The following is a 21,610-nucleotide window of genomic DNA, read 5'->3' on the forward strand; positions in this document are numbered from 1 at the left end:
CGACTGAGCGACTTCACTTTCACTTTTCACTTTCATACACTGGAGAAGGAAATGGCAGCCCACGCCAGTGTTCTTGCTTGGAGAATCCCAGGGACGGGGGAGCCTGGTGGGCTGCCATCTGTGGGGTCGCACAGAGTTGGACACAACTGAAGTGACTTAGCAGCAGACTGTAAATTGCAATCATCTGAAACTAGGGGAGACTAAAGCCTGAAGCAACACTTTCGCTTTAATGGGATCATCACATCCTTAAAATGCCTTTGACAGCTATTTCCAGCCAGGTCTGAAAGCAAAGACAGAGGGAAACAGCATAGCTGCTTTTGCATTTGGGGGTCTACTTACTCATTTTCTGATCTGGGGATCCTTTCCAAGACTTTATTTCCATAATGAGGATTATAGTAGTACCCAAGGTAATGGATGTTTTGAGGAATAAATGAGACAGACCACCTAAAGCACTTAGCATGGGCGCAGGACATTACTGTGCTGGAGAAACCGTACCTTTATTACCAGCAGGCCCTTAGTGCAGCAGAGGAAGAGGAACGGTTCCTCAAGGCAGGGATCTAGATTCTGGTCACATCAGTCACTCATCTGAGAGGCCTGGGTGAAGCATTTAATCCCTTTTAAATTTACTGCCAACTACCATAAACCAGGTGGCTGAGTTAAAATAAACTTTTGTTCCAAAGAAAAAAATACTTCAGATGTTAATACTGACCCATCAAAGAAACCACACAGGGAAACCTAAAATTGGATTTCTGTTTACTATCATCAAGTTTACAGACATAAAAAGTAACAGATGTTTGTAACAGGCATCATTACTGGGAAAACATGACATGTCTCATTTCAGCTTTGATTAGAAAGCTGGTATTTAACAAATGTGAATTAATCATAAATATATAAAACACAGAATACCAAGGCTGTTTTTAAAAAGAACTGTTTATTTACTGAATGTGGGGCAGATCAGATATACAACCAATTTTAAATTTACATCTTTTAACTCAATTTTGAAGTGTTTGCACACACACACGCACACAAATTGGCATGCAACAGTTGTCCTAAGGTAAAACTCAGTCACCTTAAACTGTTGCAAGTATTTTCACCCAAGGCTGAAAAATTGTTTACCATGAACATGAAAACCTGTAACAAATTTAATTATACAAAACTCGTTACTTGCAGTTTTCCCCTTGCAAAGATCCAAAAAAAAAATGTACAAGTAACCAATATATATCAGTCACAACATAATCCTGGATCATCCCCACAATAAAACCAGATGCTCCTTGATTTTTAAACCCATCATCAGAGACCAAAAGAAAGTTGTTTCGTTCTATACAAAACAAAATTCACATGTGCCAAAAAAGAAAGACCCAAGAAAAACAAAAACCCTAGTACTGACAGTGATGTTCAGTACCCTAATTAAACAGTGGCCAAAATGCCACTGATCAAAAATAAAATAGTGGCTGTATATCACTGCAAAGAAATCCAAGAGGCTTTAACCCTTTGGCATCGGAAATCCAGATTTTTCCAATTACATGAATGCATGCCTCCTACATGCCAAGAGTAGAGAAGGTGGATGCGCCAGCCTAGAAAGAAAAAGAGCTACTGTCTGCTGAAACACCCAGAGAACTGGCATTAACAGACTTCTTACAAGGTTAGGCAGAAACCAAAAAAGGTTATTAGCTGCTTGTGTCAACAATTCTAAGTGGAGGTGATTGAGTTCTAAGGTTCAAAGTGACTTTGGAGGGGTGGGTAAAGGTTGTTGGTTTAAGTCTTATCTTTAAAGCAAAAACAAGATAGACAAAGTTTAAAAGTACCAACCTGGTCACATACTCTAGTCATAGAGCTCTACCACCAAGCTGGATAGAAAATGTCAAGATTCAGATTGCTGTTTCTCAACAAAATGAATCTTTCTAATGACTTGAACTGCAGGATAAGGGATCCCAAGAATAGAGTCATTTTAGTAAAGTACTATCCTGAACAAACTGTATTTTATAATGAAAATAAAAAGAAAGAAAACTAAGGACTCTACACCTATATTCAGCTTACAGTGTTTGAGTTTTGGGAGGGCCTGTATAATGGAGGCAGAATTCAAATATTGAATTTATGCCAATCAAATGTCAAATTTTCACTATAGCTTTCCTAAAAAACGTGTTTTCCCCCAATATCTATTAATCACAAAGAAACATAAGCTGTGAAGATACAGTTCAGAAAATAAAAACATAGAAACTAATGACATTATTATGACCAAGATGTTTGGTAAACAGTGAATTATGAATTTGGGATTATGGGGAAAAGGTTTTTAAACAACCCTCCGGACTTCGAAGAATCTCTTCAGGTAGTAGATCTGTCCCAATGTCATGGCAACTAGAACAAGAGCTTCAAAGAAGGACCAAAGGACCACTCTGCTGTTTGTGTTGTCATTGACTGTTGAGGACAAACAAACAAAATTTAACCACCAAAACAAACAAGAGAAAAGACACAGCACAGACATCCAAAATTACCCCCTAGTCTTAACTTCACGTGATAGTTAATACTTCACACAACATTCACAGTATTCAGAATACCTTTGTCTTTTGTCCCCAAGCACTTAAACACACTTAAAAGCAGAGTTTTACATTTAAATGAGACTTTAAAGATTAATGGAGCAGTCAAGTCCACTCTGCTTATGCACAAGAACAGAGAAGAAATGACTTGCCCAAGGTCACATTCTAGAGTTAAAACCCAATCCAACCTTCTCTCTCTAACACGTAGAAAGTCCCTAACATTAGAATCCTTTTTGCTGAATCAGAAAATTCAACCTTATTCTTTCAAGATAAGTTACCCAAGAAGCACTACCTAATAAGTTAAAATGTTTCAAAGTGCCTTTTCTTTAAACATTTATTCAGTATTTATTGAGCACCCACTATGTATTTGGCGTTGGTTCTAGATCAAAAGTTTTCTCAGTCTCACAGACCAATGCTGACAGCTGTTACCAGACAAACTTAAACTAGTTACAGGATTTACCCCATTTTTAAGCTAAGAAATTGATCAAAGGAGTAGTATGGCTATATTAATTTATAGCACTCAATTTATGTGAAATTCTTTCAAGCTCCTGATCAAAGTCCTTAATGTTTAAAAACTACTGGGTAGTTTCTCATTTTTCTGCAAATGGCCAACACTAGAAACAATTATAATTAGCAACTCGGTAAGAGAGATGAATAAGTAACTGGCATATTTTTAGATGTATATGTATCATTTATAAAAAGAGAAACTAGAATTGCAGTAACTGCTGGACTGATGATCACACAAAAAGAAGTGAAAAGCAATTAAATGACTCCAGAAAGATAAGTTATACTTACTCAAGGAAAGAAAATGACTTTTTTCCCCCAGAGTAAGAATAGACAAATGCCCAAAACCATTAACTAGAATTCTAAAAACCACCAACACTGAAATTTTAATGTTCATTCCATGGCATGAAATTTACTTCTGCTGCAAACTTTATATGGAGAAGGCAACGGCAACCCACTCCAGTACTCTCGCCTGGAAAATCCCATGGACGGAGGAGCCTGGTAGGCTGCAGTCCATGGGGTCGCGAAGAGTCGGACACGACTGAGCAACTTCACTTTTACACATTGGAGAAGGAAATGGCAACCCACTCCAGTGTCCTTGCCTGGAGAATCCCAGGGATGGGGGAGCCTGGTGGGCTGCCATCTCTGGTGTCACACAGAGTCGGACACGACTGAAGCGACTTAGCAGCAGCAGCAGAAGCAAACTATAATCCATTTCTAGCATAACTTAATGACTAGCATCTTAACCATACAAAAACAAGTATTTATCTCCTTCAATAACGGAAAAATGCATCTTTAAACTTAAATAGAACACACTGAAGCATATAACAGGAAAGCAATCATCGAAGAAAATATGTGTACATAAGATACTGTTCTCATGTCGTTCACATATTTGTTGTTGTTGTTTAGTTACTAAGTTGTGTCTGTTTCTTTAGCGACCCCATGGATTCTAGCCCACCAGGCTCTTCTGTCCATGAGATTTCCCAGGCAAGAATACTGGAGTAGGTTGCCATTTCTTTCTCCAGGAGACCTTCCTGATCCAGAGATTGAACCCAAGTCTTCCGCACTGGCAGGAGGACTCTTTACCACTAAGTCACCAGGGAAGCTCGGTTCACACGTTAGCCTGATCTAAAAACAGTACTATTACAACACTGTAGTTTTTTAAAAAATCTCAATATAGCCATCTCTGAGGAGTGAGTGTTATAGGAAGATATACAAAAAACAAACAACATTGTGGGAACTATTGGATTTATAAAATTAGACTGAATGTCTAAAATTCTATTTTGTTTGTGAAACAAATTCAGGAGTATCTCCACTCAAATTAAGGATGAGAGAAAAAGGTTGGATGCCTTCAGACACCAGAAGATGGGGGCCTTCTCCGGCTGCTATGCTAGCTGAGCTACAAAGCAGTGAAAGTTCTGAGCCCTTCTCATCACAGAATGGGCTGGCCCCCTCCTGGGAGAAAAATAACCAACAGGTGATGGAGAGAAGGTAGGGATCCTAGAAGGTGAGAAGATTAAGAGCACAGGCCAGAAGGAGGAAAGAGGTGGAAGAGGAAAGAGTGGCTGCATATAAGCCTCAGTCCATCTCATGCCCCAGTCCACCCCAAAAAGCTAACGACAGAGGCACCTGTCCAGTCCGTCACATCTACTCCTTATTCTCCCAAGGAGGGGTGAAGTCTGGGCTCTAGGTCCTAAAGATGCCTTTCCATCACTGGCAAGAATGGAGGCGAGAGGGTGGGAAGAACAGAAACTACATCTTGGAGAAATTCAACCTGTTCTCATCTATTTGAGTCACTCCTCTCTCCACTCCCTACCCCACCTTCAAAACAAAGACTTCGGACATAAGCCACTTTGCATTTACAGACGAGCTTGCGCCCAGTGAGGCCCATCCCCAAGGGTGACCTGAAGGACGAAGATGCTGGACAGGTGTGGACTTGGGTCTAAAATATGATCATCTGATCTTTGGATCAATATGGTACCTCTTTAATTTTAAATGCAAAAGGATCATAATTAGTGCTATACCAAGGGTTAAAACAGGCTTTGCAACCTAGAGTGGGATTCCAATTATCAATGTTTCTGAAGACAAACACACTTACAGCTTCGTTTGCAAACTTGGGAGCCAAACTGATCTTTACCTGGTGAATACCTCTATTCATGTTTTAATGCTTTTTATTTGAATTAAACCATACCCCAGGTTTTAGAAAAACAACTAAGCCTCAGCATGTAATTAATGATAACAAAAATTTCAGATATCGGATTTAAAACCAACACAATGTCCATTTTATGTTTTTCCTTTCTGCTTTATGAAAACCATTAGCTTACTCCCTAGCTGACCACACATTTTTTAAAACTCATAAAAGCTAGTGCTGAATCTAAACAGCATGGTTTGGTTTAGAATGAATGTCCCAATAATAAACTAGTCTAATACAAAGCTCTACAAACATCTCAAATATCTTTGCATAGGTGCTTTTTTTAAAGTCAACCCCTTAGTATGTTTATGTGTCCAAAATTTCCAAATGAGGAAAACACAATCCAGCTCTTGGATAATACAGGTCACCAATTCATGGCCCTCAGATACTGCTGCAAAGTCAAAAGCATTAACTTACTTGCTCTGTGTATTCTCTCTCGAACTTCCATGTATTCCTGTTCATGCTTCACAGCTGTCATCGCCACTGCAAGCTCATTAATCATTTCTTCTAGCTTGTTCTGGTGAGCTACAAAAGGATTTGAAAACGGATTAGAACATATCTGGCAATCTCTTTCTGAAAAATTCTTAAAACCAGGGAAAAAAACACCTCCTCCAGAGAAGGCATACAAAAGCAGCCATTTTCCAGAAATGACTCAGACATCATTTTGGACCACTGATGACAATTTAATCCCCCAAGAATTTTTTAAAAGTTCATTCCCCGTAGAGAAACCTCTTTCAGAGTAGGAAAAATGCTATACAACATTTACTAACTAAAGGAACACAGCCCTAAGAAATGTCTTCTAAGAAATTGCTAAGTGTAGTTCACCAGACTCACTGCCAACCATAGAGGAGATTAAAAAAAAAAGATGGAGGAGGGGCACAAAATACAAATTAAACAAAACCGTAATAATAACACCCTAGTAATAATCCTACAAATAACAATATTTAAACTAAATAAAAATCTACTCTTGAAAATCATGTAACTCTAATGTTAATTTAGGAAAAGTATAAAAGCTGACTTTTAATCTTTATGAGGCTAAGCAGAGAAACACATGAAGATGTTCTAGGGAAAATCTGTACCAATTCAACACTCTAGTACTATAGTCAAAGCAATCATTTCACTACAGTGGGAAATATAGCAGACACTGCAAGTGAAAATACAAGTTCTCAGCTGCTTCAGGTCTAGAACCAGGCATTCTCTTTAGCAAGGTAAACTAACAGTTCTGAAGAATTTAAGTGTATGCTTATAGGTAATGCTGTATTATGGCAATGTACAAAGAGGTAGGAAAAAAATATACCACAAGGAAAGACTGCCATCAGAGGGGTCTCTTCACTATTGCCCAAAATCCGGCCTCATCTAGAATTCCAAACTGCCACAAATAATCCTAAATTTTTTATGAGAAGCCAAGAGCCTCTACCATTTTAAAGCAGCTGGGCTGGAATCACAAATAATCTCTCACCAGCTTCATCTCAGAAGCCCATGCACTAGGTGGAACCTTTAAAGCAGAGTTTCTCAGGAGAAGCATTGTGGACATTTTAGACCACATAACTCTTTGTGGTGGGAAGGTGTCTGATGCAGTGTACAGCCACCAACCTATTCAGGAAAATCAAAAATGTTTCTAGATATTGTCAAGTGTACCCTAGGGAGCAAAAGACATCCTGAGAACCACTGCTTTAGAGGAAAGCTTGATTTTATAGCTGTCATTCACCAATATGAACAAGCAAAAGCTAGACTGTTAAACATCATGTTAAAGGATTATTTAAGGAAAATATTCACACTCACCAGCCAACATTTAAATAGCCAACTGTTTAGAAAGGACTGTTTTCCAGAAAATGAACAAAGTCAAAGCCCCTCAAAACTAATTTTCCTTGAGAATTAGCCAAGTGCTGAACTGCAAATGGCCTTGAAAAGCAAGCACAGAAATTTCTGAGTAGTATGATTCTTTAAATTCTGTAGATTTCAAAGCCTAAAAAGAGTTCACCTTACTTATGTAAATACTCTATGAAGTGCTCACTATCTGCTGCTGCTGCTGCTAAGTCACTTCAGTTGTGTCCAACTCTGTGTGACCCCATAGACGGCACCCACCAGGCTCCCCCATCCCGGGGATTCTCCAGGCAAGAAAACTGGAATGGGTTGCCGTTTCCTTCTCCAATGCATGAAAGGCTCACTATCTAGGGCAAATTATATCACATTAATACTATGAAATAAACTACTAGTTTCCAAAAGTCCTGAAATATACCATGGCCCCCCGGCCCACCTCACCTCGGTCCCCGGCCAAAAAATCCTTATGTACAGGCTCCTGGTAAACAATTTATCCAGAAGAATCAACTTAGGGCTCACTGCTGTTTAGCTGAGCAGTAAAAATTAATCCACCTGCAACATATGTCTGACAAAGCTTTTGTCACCTTATCTAGGGTAGACGTGGCTCCTAGAACTGCATTTCACGTCTAGTCAAGTTTCACATACCTACCTCTATCTCATATGTAACAAAACAAAAACCACAAAAAAACAATCACGCTAAAACTCTAAATTAGTTGTAGGGTTTTTTAAAACTAGGAGAAAAAACACTGTCATGCTAACAGACTGAGGTTAGAAAGGAAAGCAGAAATTAGACAGTAGGCCACAAAAATACGCAGAAAGACTGTCAGAAAATAATCCACATACCATCCCAGGTATCTCCACCACCTGAAGAAGAGTGTAAGATATAAACACACATATACAAAAACAACAAGTTTAGCTAAAGTAGTCATTTATACAAATGAGCAACTAAAGATGCATATACCAGCGTAGGCAAATTAACAGAACCACCAACCTAGGATACGTATAACCTACCTGCTGCCAGAAATGGCAACTGGAAAGAACTAAAATATAAACATGAACCTCCAATAATTTCTTTTTGCTAATGAGAAGATCTGGATAAATAAAAAGTATATTTCACAAAAGGTTTTTGGTTGTAAAGACAATAAGTGAACCTAAAATAAGCCATCAAAAATAAATACTACATTCAGATGGAGAAAACGTACAGGACTAATATTAACTCTGAGAAAGGGATATAAGTCTTCAGAATGTTCATCTAACCTTCTGTTTCCATGTCTTGTCCTTTGGGGGCTTCCCCGATATCAATGGTGAACATCACTATCTTTGGAGTCATGGTAGACATCCTATTGCTAAAACAAAACTTATATGTTCCATCCATGTGAGCAGCAAATGTGTATTTCCCGCTGGACTCCCGGTCTCCTTTATAAATTCCTTTATTATCAGGTCCTGTAATCTGGAGGGAGAAGAAAAATTCATGAGATAACTCAAAAGATTCAAAATCATAAATGAGGAGGAAATAAACTGGGAGATTGGGATTGATGCAGATATACTACTGATACTGTGTATAAAACAGATAACCTAATGAGAACCTATTGTACAAGGAACTCTACTCAATACTCTATGGTGACCTAAAAGGGAAGGAAATCCAAAAAAGGGGATACATGTTTACCTACAGCTGATTCACTTTGCTTTACAGGAGAAACTAACACAACATTGTAAAGCAACTATACTTCATTAAAAAATAATTTTAAAAATAAAATCATTAAGTGATGTCTATTGACAGTCAAACATTCACTAGGAAAATGTAACCTGAACTTCGATCCACTTCAGTTAGTGACAGTAATCTCTTTGGGCTACAGTTCTCCCATTTAAGAAACAAGGCTCTCTGAATACCTTTCAACTCTGACTACATTTGTCTTAATTTTCCAACTCAGTAAACCAATCAGAAACAGATACCACACCATACACTTGTCTTCAAGTGGCCCAATACCACCAACAAATATGTAGCTATTAATATCAAAAAAACAAAAAAGAAATCTCTTTTAAAACTAAGAACTTTGAGCAAGCCTACATATCGAGGTTTTCCTGACTGATTACTGCCTACTGGTAAAGGAATCTGCTTTATCTTATATGCCTGAGGACTTAAGGAAAAAGACTAGAGAAACTGGAAATTCAGAGACCCATGTTCTCATCCCAGTGTGCTCCAAATCAGTTGTTAGACCTTGCTCAAGTAGTTCCTCTTATGAAGCCAGTGCCACCTGCAGACTGAAAGAGCTGATCTCTTAAGAGCTTAGCTAATTTTAACAGTTATTACCTCCATTATCCCCTTATTTCTGAACTTCACTTGTTTTGTGTAATTTATGCCCAACTCTGCTGACGTTAACTGTTAGATGGGAAAACCCATGGACACAATTAATCATGCTAACCGGTAGGTTTAAATATTCATTCCATCTGATTTCCTTAAAAAAGTTAGAGGCGAGTCATTCTTTTGGTTTAAAGAAAATGATACACGACAAAATTTAAAGACTGCTGGTTTCTTAAAACGATTTTCCGTTTTCTCCAGATACTTCACTGCAATCACTTCTAAAACGCATAACCCAACTCCACTCTCTTAATCAGAGATGACTAACCGAGGTATCCGAAGGTCTGCGTAAGAACGGGTTAACTCGGGTCGTTTCTACGAAAAATAAAGGCAAACACAACGCGAACGTCTACCTAGCATTCCTCAACAGCTTCCGATTTACTTTTTCAGAAGTTTCCATGCCACGTCCCAACTTTAATTCGCGCTAGGAAGGGAAGCAGCTGCTGCCCGGATCGAGACCTGCCATCAGCTAAACAAGACTGTGTAGCGCCTCCTGGGCCCAGAGATGACACGCGGCGCCTGGTAGACAAAGCTCGGCGAGGGGTTCCAAGGGGAACCAGCCGTTCAAGCTGAGAATCCAAAGCAGCCAAGCAACGGTTCCGTCTCCCGAGCGGAGCTCGGAAACCGGGCGGGTGCGAGAGAAAGGGCCGTTAGGGGGTCGCCGGGTGGCGGCCCAGGCCCCTCCCTGGAATCGGACAGCGGCCTCCGGGTCACGCTCTCCACGCTGGCCCCACGCGGGCCCCGGGCGCCGCCAACCCCCGAGCGGCCGCGGGCCCCCGCTTCGGGCAGCGCGCCCGCACCTCCACGTCGATGTCCAGGAAGCCGCCCTCCGCCACCTCGAAGATGAGGCCCATCTTGGTGCCCGAGGTGACCCGCTCGAAGAAGCACTCCTCTGCATGCGCGTCAATGCTGACGAAGTAGCCCGAGGCCGTGGCCAGGACGGCGGCCAGGAGCACCAGCAGCTCAGCGAGCGTCACCATGGTGGGGCTGGGGGCGAAGCCAGGACCGGGACTGCGGCCTCCGGAGCCGCCGTCGTCGCTGCCGCCACCGCTGCCTTTTCAGCCGCCGCCGCCTCAGCTCCGCCCCTTCCGGCTGCGCCGCCCGAGGGGGCTGATGCGGGCGCCGCGGATTGGCTGGCGCACGTAGCTGCCACGTAACGGACGCACGGCGGCCGCCGAGGGACAAGAATGCTCCGCGCGTCTCGAGCCTGGACGGTGGCTCAGAAGGACCAGAAACCATCGTCTCCGTCACTAGTTCCATTCATGTACTGCCTAAATTTCCATGGGCCATACTAGAAAGCGGTAGTATCAAGAAACCTCCTCTGCTTCGTGCGAGACGCTCTTGGGATGATCCATAAAGATAGCGAAAGATTTGGAGGCAGCAATAGGAGTATAAGGAGATAGGGCTGAAGCCAAAGGCTTTGAACTTTTATGTTAACTTCCTGTCACTCAAAAAAAAAAAAACACAAAAACGACGGGGAAAAGATGGGGGTGCGTATAGATTGGGAAGGGGCACGAGGGAAACTTAAGCGATGTTGGAAATGTTATATCATATCGTCACTAAATGATGGGTAGATGTTAATGTAAAAGGCTTCCCTGGTGGCTCAGACGGTAAAGACCCCGCCCATAATGCGAGAGACCCAGCTTTGATCCTTGGGTCAGGAAGATCCTCTGGAGAAGGGAATGGCAACTCACTCCAGGAAGATGTTGGAAATGTTTTATCGTATCGTCAGTAAACGATGGGTACACGAGTGTTTACATATGCTTTTTTTTAATAGCTCAAGCTGTATCCTTGAGTAGCGCTCCATATTTTTTGCTTTACTGTATGTCTATATTACAACCACATGCACACAAAAAAAACTTTGCCTTGGGTACGTCCTCCAAAATTAGAAGTTTCCCACCTCCCCAAAACTCTTGCTGACACCCTGCACCCCCTTAAATATTGCCAGCTACTAAGACAATTTTTTCCCCACCCTTTGCCTCCTGAGGTACTCCTACACATCCCTCAAAACCCAACTCAAATGTCATCTCTAGACTTCTCCCTTGCACAATACTAGCCCCTTCTTCTGTGCTTAGAGTTACAGTCATTTATTTACCAGTCACTCCCAAGGCACTAGTTTTTGCATACCTGTGCTTGTGTGCTGTACTCTTAGGCCCTACCATAAAGAAAGTGAAGTCACTCAGCCGTGTCTGACTCTTTGCGATCCCATGGACTTTAGTCTACCAGGCTTCTCTATCCATGGGATTTTCCAGGCAAGAGTACTGGAGTGGTGTGCCATTTCCTTCTCCAGGGGGGTCTTCCTGACCCAGGCATCGAACCCAGGTCTCCTGCATTGCAGGCAGACGCTTTACCCTCTGAGCCACCAGGGAAGCCCCACAAAAAAAAAACCTCACCCATGACATGGTAGTTGACATATCAAGTTCACTGAACTGGCCTGAGCATGAGGAGATCTGGGTTGTTACTCCAGCTTTGCACATAGCTGTGTGACCTTATTTATGTTCCATCACCTCTCTGAACCTTAATTTCCCTATCTGTAAAGAATATGACACCATACTCTTTGCTTATCTAGTAAAGTTATCATGAAAATCAGATGATGCCATGCGCTGTGCATGTTTTGGGGAATTATTTCTTCAAAGACTAACAGGCAATAGGGGGCAGTAATGGCCCAATATCCAGTTTCCTGGGCAGGTGTCAAGAAATAGGTACAATTGGGGTGATGATAGAAGTTCCCTGGCTATGATGGTATGTTATTGAACTCAGTTCAGTTCAGTTCAGTTCAGTCGCTCAATTGTGTCCGACTCTTTGTGACCCCATGAATCGCAGCACGCCAGGCCTCCCTGTCCATCACCAACCCCCGGAGTTCACTCAGACTCACGTCCATCGAGTCTGTGATGCCATCCAGCCATCTCATCCTCGGTCGTCCCCTTCTCCTCCTGCCCCCAATCCCTCCCAGCATCAGAGTCTTTTCCAATGAGTCAACTCTTCGCATGAGGTGGCCAAAGTACTGGAGCTTCAGCTTTAGCATCATTCCTTCCGAAGAAATTCCAGGGCTGATCTCCTTGCAGTCCAAGGGACTCTCAAGAGTCTTCTCCAACACCACAGTTCAAACGCATCAATTCTTCGGTGCTCAGCCTTCTTCACAGTCCAACTCTCACATGCATACATGACCACAGGAAAAACCATAGCCTTGACTAGGCAGACCTTAGTCAGCAAAGTAATGTCTCTGCTTTTGAATATACTATCTAGGTTGGTCATAACTTTTCTTCTAAGGAGTAAGCGTCTTTTAATTTCATGGCTGCAGTCACCATCTGCAGTGTTCTAATAATGGTCCCCTGATTCCGCACCTTGCAAACTGGCAAGGGCCCTGCTTCTCTTGGCAGGTCAGTTCTGCAGTGTCATCCTGGCAGCCATCACTGGAAGGAGGCTCAGCCTAGAGCCTGCTCTTCCAGCTTCACCAATCTATTTGGAAGCCCTATAGTGGGCTTCCCTGGTGTCTTAGTGGTAAAGCATCTGCCTACCAATGCAGGAGACGCTGGTTCGGTCCCTGGGTCAGGAAGATCTCCTGGAGAAGAAAATGGCTTACCCACTCCAGTATTCTTGCCTGGGAAACCCCACGGACAGAGGAGCCTGGCGGGCTGCAGTCCAAGGGGGTCATAAAAGAGTCAGACACGAAGACTTAGCGACTAAATAACAACAACAATTTCCCTATAGTAAGTCTCTTTTTGCTTATAATGCCATCAGAGGTTTCCTATTAAACTGAATTAAACTGGTGAATATCATCTTTTTGACTTCCCAAGCAACCCAGCTCTGTAGAAAAGTGACAAGAACAATTCTATTTTTATCTAGACATTAAATACTAATTTTCATTTTCAAACTGATTCAATAACATTCTAACCCCACTTGTCAGGGATTTAAAATGTGAATATTTATCATATCACTGAACCACAGTGAATTGTATATTATGGGAGTTTTATTATATAAGTCAAGGGACTCATTTTAGGGATCAGGCAGTTTATATGAGACATGGCACCAGCTTAAGGCAATAAGGAGTAGGAAGGACTGTGGCAAACTGGAGCATAGATTCTGTATCTGAATACATTCAAGGGACTTCCCTGGTGGTCCAGTGGCTAAGACTCCATGCTCTCTATGTGCAGGGCACAGGTTCGATTCCCGGTCAGAGAATTAGATCCCACATGACACAACTGAGAATCCTACATGACACAACTAAGACTCAGTGTAGCAAATAAAATAAATACATTCAACTCCAATTTTTGAAAACATGGTGGTGGGCCAAGCCAAAGACGACACCAGAAGTCATCTATAAATTTTTATATTATAAAAGTAACAGTGCTATCTAAAAATTGGAAAAGAGACAAAAGTAACTCTAATCACAATACTATATAATCTGGTATATTTTTATAAACTTGGTATATTTTCTTCTTTGCCCAGGTTTTTCTTTTTAGCATCCTTGTCATAACTACTCAAGCTTCCCAAGTGGCCCTAGCCATGAAGAACCCGTCTGCCAATGAACCCGCCTGCCAATGCAGGAGATGTAAGAGATACAAGTTTGATCCCTGGGTCAGGAAGATCTCCTGGAGGAGGGCATGGCAACACACCCCAGTATTCTTGCTTAGAGAGTCCCATGGACAGAGGAGCCTTGCGGGCTACAGTCCATGAGGTTGCAAAGAGTCAGACAAAACTGAAGCAACTCAGCACCCATACACGCATGCATAATTGGTCATCAGGTATCTTTCAACAATATTTCAGGATTTGAAAACAAATTAATTCAAAGAACTACAAGTTCTCAGGACTTGTCACCCACAGAGTTGTTCAACCATCACCACTGTCTAGTTTCAAAACACTTCATTACCCCTAAAAGAAATCCTGGCCCATTAGCAGTCATATCCCATTCCCCATCCCCCAGACCACGTTTTGTTTAGCCATTCACCCACTGATGGACTTTGGGTTGTTTCTACTTTGGGGCTATTATTAGGAATGTTGCTATGAACATTTCCGTACATATTCTTGATGGATATAGATTTTTCAGTTCTCTTGGGTATATACCTAGAGAGGACAAGATCAATGATTTTTTCTGGGAATCAGAAGCTTGTTGTGGCAGAAACCAGGAAACTAGGGTAGACACTGACGAGGCATTTGCATCAGTTGCATAGTCAGTTCTCGGATGCTGACAGGTTTTAAAGGGAATAACAAAGGCTGCTTCCCCAGAAAGGCTAGATCAGCTTTCTGCTGTTTGGGTATTAACATTCCCCTTCCCTTCTGGTCCCACGGAAGTTCTCTCTCAAAAAGTAGAGAAGAGTACAGGAGATGAGAGAATTTTCTTTCATTTTTCTTTTCTTTTTTTCATTTTCAGTTTTTAAATGTTACTTTATGAAGAACAATATTGATGTAAAAATGAAAATTCAAGACAAGTTTAACCATAATGTCACCACCTAATCAAATAAGCCGTCCTGGGAGATGCCGTGCTAGGACCTTCATTGCACACCCATCCTGGCCCTCTCTGCTCACCTTTGGATCACAAGGAAATCTGTTTCCCAGGCTCCATTTCACTCTGCTTCCTGGTAGCTTCAGCCAGTCGCAGGCACTGGCGAAAGATTGGAGGGCTGAGGAAGGAAGAAGCCAGAGCATTTGTCTCCCTTGCTGCTTTGGGAAGCATCTCGGCCAGTGACTGCATGTTCGAGGCTGCAGATACTCTTAAAGTCCAGTTTCTACTGGATGGTCCTGGCTCCTGGGCTCTGATAGTCCTACTTCCTCCCTTCCTTTCTCTAGTCCTAAATGGATTAATATCTTTCTGCTGTTGATAATCTATGCCTTTGTCTCACAATCTTCTTTGGCTCCTCAACTCTATCATTGCCTATTGTGATGGTTTCAAAATATATCCAGGAGTTCTGTGATCTTCCTACCTTTAAAAGGTGGAATCTAGGGAATTCCCCGGTGGTCCGGTGGTTGGGGCTCCATGCTTCCACTGCAGGGGGCATGGGTTTGATTCCCATATGCTACAGCAGCCAAAAAAAAAAATTTTTTTTGGAGCCTAATTGCCCTCCCCTGGAATGAGAGGCAGAACTTAGTGACTGACCTCTAAAAGAATGTGGCAGAGATGACTGTCTATGACTTCTGAAGCTAGGTCATAAAAGGAATTGTTGCTTCAGTGTTCTCTTGACACTTCTCTGAGGGAAGCCAGATACCATGTCATAAGGACACTCAAGCAGCTCTGGAAGACAGTCCCACAGGGAGAGAAACTCAGGCCTCTTATTGACAGCCATATGAAGGCACCATCTTGGAAGTGGCTCCTCCAGCCCCAGTCAAGCCTTCAGATAATGATGTAGCCCCTGCTGATATCTTGACTGCAGTCTTCTGAGAGATCCCGTATCAGGACTGCTCAGCTAAACTGCTCCAGAATTCCAGATCTGCAAAAAGGATGAAAGATAATGATTATTGTTGTTCTAAGCCGCTTAGTTTTGGGACAACCTGTTACACAGCAGTGGATAACTTAGGCACCTGAGCTTGCAGAAGGAAAGTACTACTTTTACCACAAGCAAATAATAGGGAAAGTCCAATTTACCCGAAAGTTCACTGATGGATAAATGAATAAAGAAAACGTGGTCTATCACTATGACAGACTACTGTTCAGCCATTAAAAGGAATAGAGTACTGATTCAAGCTACAAGGTGGACCTTGAAGACATTAAACTAAGTCAAAGAAGTCAGTCCCTAAAGGGTTATGCACTGTATGATTCTACTTAAATAAAATGTCCTAAACAGGCAAGTCCATAAAGACAGAGTAATTAGTGCTTTCCTCAGGCTATAGTCAAAGTAGGGAGGAAACGGGGAGTGACTGCTAATGGGGCTTGGTTTTTTGTTTTTGTTTTTTTGAGTATAGTTGATTTGCCTTGTGTAGTTTCTTCTGAACAGCAAAGTGAACCAGTTATACATATAACCTCTCTTTTTTAGATTCTTTTTCATGTAAGTCATTACAGAGGACTGAGTAGAGTTCCCTGTGCTTTATACTAGGTCCTTATTACTTGCCTATTTTTTATTTTGGAAGCAACCCACAGCATGTGGGATCTTAGTTCCCCATCTAGAAATCGAACCTGTGCCCCCAGAATTGGAAGTGTGGAGTCTTAACCATTGGATTGCCGGGCAAATCCTCCTAATTATCTCTTTCATATATATAGTAGTGTGTATATGACCAGTCAATCCCAAAGGAAATCAACCCTGAATATTCATTACAAGGACAGATGCTGAAGTTGAAGCTCCAATACTTTGGCCACCCATGTAAAGAGCCAACTCATTGGAAAAGATCCTGATGCTGGGAAAGATTGAAGGCAAAAGAAGAAGAGGGCAGTAGAGGATGAGATGGTTAGATAGGATCATTGACTCAGTGGACACGAATCTGAGCAAACTCTGGGAGATAATGGAGGACAGAGGAGCCTGGCGTGCTGCAGTCCATGGGGTCACACAGAGTCAGACAGGACTTAGTGACTAAACAACAATGAGTGTGTATATACCAATCCCAATCTCTCAGTTTATCCCTCACCCACTCCTTTCTCACCTGGTAGGGGCTTCTGATTGGAGCAATGAAAATATTCTGGAAATTCCCTGGAAGTCCAGTGATGAGGACTCAGGGCTTTCTCTGCCCGAGCCCAGATTTGATTTCTGGTTGGAGAACTTAAGATCCTGTAAGCCATGGGGTACAGCCAAAAAAAAAAACCAAAAAAGACTTGGGACTAGATAGTAGTGATGGGTGCACACATCTGTGAACATACTAACTTCACCGAACTGTACCCTTTAAATGTGTGGACTTTATGGCATATGAACTATATCTCAATAAACTATTTAAAACAAGCAAGGGGGACTTCCCTGGTGGTCCAGTGGCTAATAGTCTGTGCTCCTAATGCAGGGGCCCAGATTCAATCCCTGGTCAGGGAACTAGATCCTACATGCCACAACTACAACTTCACATACCGCAACGAAGATTGACAATCTTGCATACCATGACTAAGATCCAGCGCACCCAAATAAATAAAAATAAATATTAAAAGTATGTTTAAAACAAGGAACAGTTTTCAGCTGTCCAAGGTGTGGTCCAGAAACAGCCAGGTTCAGGTACAAAGGACAGCCAGGAGACGTGGCGCCTTTGAGGCTAGGTCAGGTTCCAAAGTTGGTCAGGGTCCAGTTTTGTTTTTCCCTAGATCCTACTTCTGGGGCTTCCCAGGTGGCGCTAGTGGTAAAGAATCTGCCTGCCAATGCAGGAGATACAAGAGAGGTGGGTTCAATGCCTGGGTCAGGAAGATCCCCTGGAGAAGGAAATGGCAACCCACTCCAGTATTCTTGCCTGGAAAATCTCATGGACAGAGGAGCCTGGTAGGCTACAGTCCATAGGGTCGCAAAAAGTTGGATATGACTGAGCAACTGAGCGACTGAGTGCAGCTATCTACTTCCATTTTGAATACCAAACAGCCCTCACGGCTTTGACAAAGAGGGAGCAGTGCTGGCCACCCACCTGCTGACCTGGCATCAGCTGGCCTTGCTGCTCTCCCACTGAGACAACAATTTCACAGAACAAGAGAATCAGCCGAGGCCACTCTGGGACGATGATGGAACAAGATAAAACATGAATATGGTCCAAGCCACAGAATGCCAGATCCAACCCTCTCCTGGCGAATATGAGTGACAGCTGCTTCTGCACCAGTTATATAGATGAGATTTATTAAGAGCCTCGATCCTACAATCATCCCTGCTTTCTGCTAGCACCCACTCTAGAGCAAATTCCCAGATCCTTATACTCTCCCCAGAACCACCCAACCAAAGCCCCAATTCACAACCCACCCCCCTGGACCCAGCCCCCAGAACACCAACAGCCTGAGGCTGTCTGGCTGCAGTGGGTGAGCTGCGGCCTTACTGCGTCATTTATACGCAGGAACGGAGGTGCTGGGCAGACAAGGATGTAACATATTTTGGCCACTCACTTCCCGTAAAAATGAAAGAACCAAAAATCAACTTACGCAGCAAGGTTGTTTAAAATAGCCTAAAGCAGGAAATGGCATGAATGTCTATCAAGGGAAGAAATAATGTGGTAAATTACAGTACACTCATAAAACAGAGAACTATACAATCATTTGAAAGAATGAGGCAGGGATTATCTATTAAAGAAAGAACAAGATATATGTATATATGCTGGAGCTGGAAAGATGATTACAGGGTAACATGAAGTGAAAAAAGCAAATTGTATATTAATATGTTTGTCACGCTTCCATAAAAAATAAATATGTGTTTTATATATACATATATATGCATGTTCTCAGGAGAAAAATCAGAAAGAACATGAGTCAAACTGTCAACAGTAGTTACCTGGGAGTGGAAATGGGATAGGAAGAATCCTACTAAATACATAATTGTGTAAATGGTCAGATTGTGGAAAACCTGTGGAAAACCCAGGTCCGTTCATCCCACCAGTACCCTCCCCACCCTCACCTGGATACTTGGTTTTGTGGCATGAACAGCATCAGTGGTGGAGCCCTGTGCAGCGCCAAGGTCACCTCAGCGCCCATTGGACTAAGCAACCAGCTGAGCATTCTTGCAAAGCTGGACCAACTTTGGCAACAGCCCACCTTAAATTTGGTCTCCTTCCTTTTCAGCCTCACTTTACTTCTTCCCTGACTCTTGCTTCCCTGGTATTATACCCTCCAACCAAGCATTAACTCAAATTCTTTTTAAGGAGTCCATACAAAGACAGTGGGTGATTTTTTTTTTTTTTACATTTTTACATTTTAAATAGCTTTCTTTCAATGTTTTCTTTAACAGCCCAACCACTTGGGACTTCCTTGGCCATCCAGTGGTTGAGACTTTGTCTTCCAATGCAGGGGGTGTGGCTTTCATCCCTAGTGGGGGAGCTAAGAACCCACATGCCAAAAAAACAAGAACAAAAACATAAAAACAGAAGCAATGTTGTAACAAACATAATAAAGACTTAAAAAATGGTTCACATCCAAAAAATCTTAAAAAAAAAAAAGTGGATGAGGACCCTCAAAGCAGAGAAGTGCTACCAAATGAATGTAACTGTAATAGAAAATCTACACAGAGCCTGTATTTATAAGTAACCTCTCTTCGGGTGAAACAGATATTGAATTTCAGAGAGCGTGCCCAATGCACTTCAAATGATCGTGCTGCTAAGATTTGATCTTCCTGTTTTCCAAGATGGGTTTGGGGACACTTATCTTCCCTATAATGTTTTTGACTTAGTGAGGGTGACTATTAAGTAGAATAGACTGAGTCTCCTGTGACATTTCTGGAAGGGACTTCCCTGATGGTCTAGTGGCTAACACTGCTCTTCCAATGCAGGAGGCCTGGGTTCAATCTGCACCAGTTACAGCCTCAGCTGATTGAACTAGATCCCACATGATGCAACTAAAAAAAAAAAAGATCCTGCATGCTGAAAGGAAGATCAAAGATCCTGCAACTAAGACCTGGTGCAGCTAAATAAGTAAAATAAATATTTTTTAAAATATTAATAAAAAAAGATGCAATGATGACATCAGAACTCTTCTCAGGTCTATCAAATTAAAGAAGGATGAGGAGGAAAAGGAGAAGGGAGAGGAGGAGGAGGACAGGGTGAGAAAGAGGAATGAGAATCCAGATTAGCATCTTTGGGAAGTCAAGGCTGCCATGGGTAGAAGAGTGGATCTGAGGCTATTTCAGGATGTCAGCCCTTGGAACTGAGCCCAAGAGACAGGGCAAGTAAAGCAGAAGACTAATCGGACTCCTGAAAAATAAGTTTTTGTAAAATGGTCTGTTTTAGTCAGTGTGAGCTGCTATAACAAAAAGACCCATAGACACTCACAGATCAGCTAATGCTATGGTGACGGTCATATGGCAACACATAAAGGTATCAGATCAACACACTGTATATCTTAATCTTACTTTAAGTTCTGCTTGATTGACTATGCCAAAGTCTTTGACTGTGTAGGTCACAACAAACTGTGGAAAATTCTCAAGAGGTGGGAATACCAAACCACCTGACCTGCCTCCTGAGAAATCTGTATGCAGGTCAAGAAGCAACAGTTAGAACTGGACATAGAATAACAAACTGGTTCCAAATTGGGAAAGGAGTATGTCAAAGCTGTATATTGTCACCCTGCTTATTTAACTTATATGCAGAGTACATCATGCAAAATGCCAGGCTGGGTGAAGCACAAGCTGGAATCAAGATTGCTGGCCAAAATATCAATAACCTCAGGTAACGCAGATGATACCACCCTTATGGCAGAAAGTGAAGAGGAACTAAAAAGCCTCTTGATGAAAGTGAAAGAGGAGAGTGAAAAATTTGGCTTAAAACTCAACATTCAGAAAACGAAGATCATGGCATCTGGTCCCATCACTTCATGGCAAATAGATGGGGAAACAATGGAAACAGTGACAGACTTTATTTTCTTGGGCTCCAAAATCACTGCAGATGGTGATTGCAGCCACGAAATTAAAAGATACTTGCTCCTTGGAAGAAAAGCTATGACCAACCTAGACAGCATATTAAAAAGCAGAGACATTACTTTGCCAACAAAGGTCTGTGTAGTCAAAGCTATGGTTTTTCCAGTAGTCATGTATGGATGTGAGAGTTGGACCATAAAGAAAGCTGAGCGCTTTTCAACTGTGGTGTTGGAAAAGCCTCTTGAGAGTCCTTTGGACTGCAAGAAGATCAAACCAGTCAATTCTGATGGAAATCAGTCCTGAATATTCATTGGAAGGACTGATGCTAAAGCTGAAACTCCAATATTGGCCACCTGATGCAAAGAACTGACTCCTTGAAAAAGACCCTGATGCTGGGAAAGATTGAAGGCAGGAGGAGAAGGGGATGACAGAGGATAAGATGGTTGGATGGCATCAGTGACTCAATGGACATGAGTTTGACCTTTCAGCAAGCTCCGGGAGTTGGTGATGGACAAGGAAGCCTGGCATGCTGCAGTCCATGGGGTCGCAAAGAGTCAGACAGGACTGAGCAACTGAACTGATACCTTAAACTTACACAGTGTTGTATGTTAAAGTGTTAGCCGCTCCGTCATGTCTGACTCTCTGTGACCCCATGAACTGTAGCCCACCAGGATCCTCTGTCCGTGGGATTCTCCAGGCAGTACTGGAATGGGTCGCCATTTCCCCCTCCTGGGGATCTTTTCCGCCCGGGGATCAAACC

The 21,610-nt window shown here is 42.3% G+C and overlaps 1 protein-coding gene across 2 annotated transcripts; it reads right to left on the reverse strand.

The window, feature by feature from the left end:
- Positions 1-846: 846 nt before the first annotated feature.
- On the reverse strand, positions 847-10,473 carry TMED2 (transmembrane p24 trafficking protein 2). Of its 2 annotated transcripts, XM_068989702.1 has the most exons (5): positions 10,210-10,473; positions 8,308-8,500; positions 7,894-7,914; positions 5,647-5,754; positions 847-2,415 (listed from the first exon to the last, which is right to left on the reverse strand). In XM_068989702.1, the coding sequence occupies exons 1-5, from the start codon at positions 10,387-10,389 to the stop codon at positions 2,291-2,293; spliced, it is 627 nt and encodes a 208-aa protein (XP_068845803.1). In that variant the 5' UTR covers positions 10,390-10,473; the 3' UTR covers positions 847-2,290. The 2 variants fall into 2 exon arrangements, with proteins under 2 accessions (XP_068845803.1, XP_068845802.1); XM_068989701.1 differs by lacking the exon at positions 7,894-7,914 and having other exon boundaries at positions 850-2,415.
- Between the last annotated feature and the right edge of the window lie 11,137 nt (positions 10,474-21,610).

Source organism: Capricornis sumatraensis, chromosome 17 (assembly GCF_032405125.1).
Source record: "Capricornis sumatraensis isolate serow.1 chromosome 17, serow.2, whole genome shotgun sequence".
Classification (NCBI taxonomy): domain Eukaryota; kingdom Metazoa; phylum Chordata; class Mammalia; order Artiodactyla; family Bovidae; genus Capricornis; species Capricornis sumatraensis.

Bases quoted from the DNA above. Each gene is read 5' to 3' on its own strand.
- TMED2 (XM_068989702.1), bottom strand. From the start codon at position 10,389: ATGGTGACGCTCGCTGAGCTGCTGGTGCTCCTGGCCGCCGTCCTGGCC. The intron at 8,501-10,209 runs GTGCGGGCGCGC...TTCTCCCTCCAG, and splicing joins TCCTGGACATCGACGTGGAG to ATTACAGGACCTGATAATAA. The intron at 2,416-5,646 runs GTAAGTTAATGC...TGTCCTCAACAG, and splicing joins AGAGAGAATACACAGAGCAA to TCAATGACAACACAAACAGC.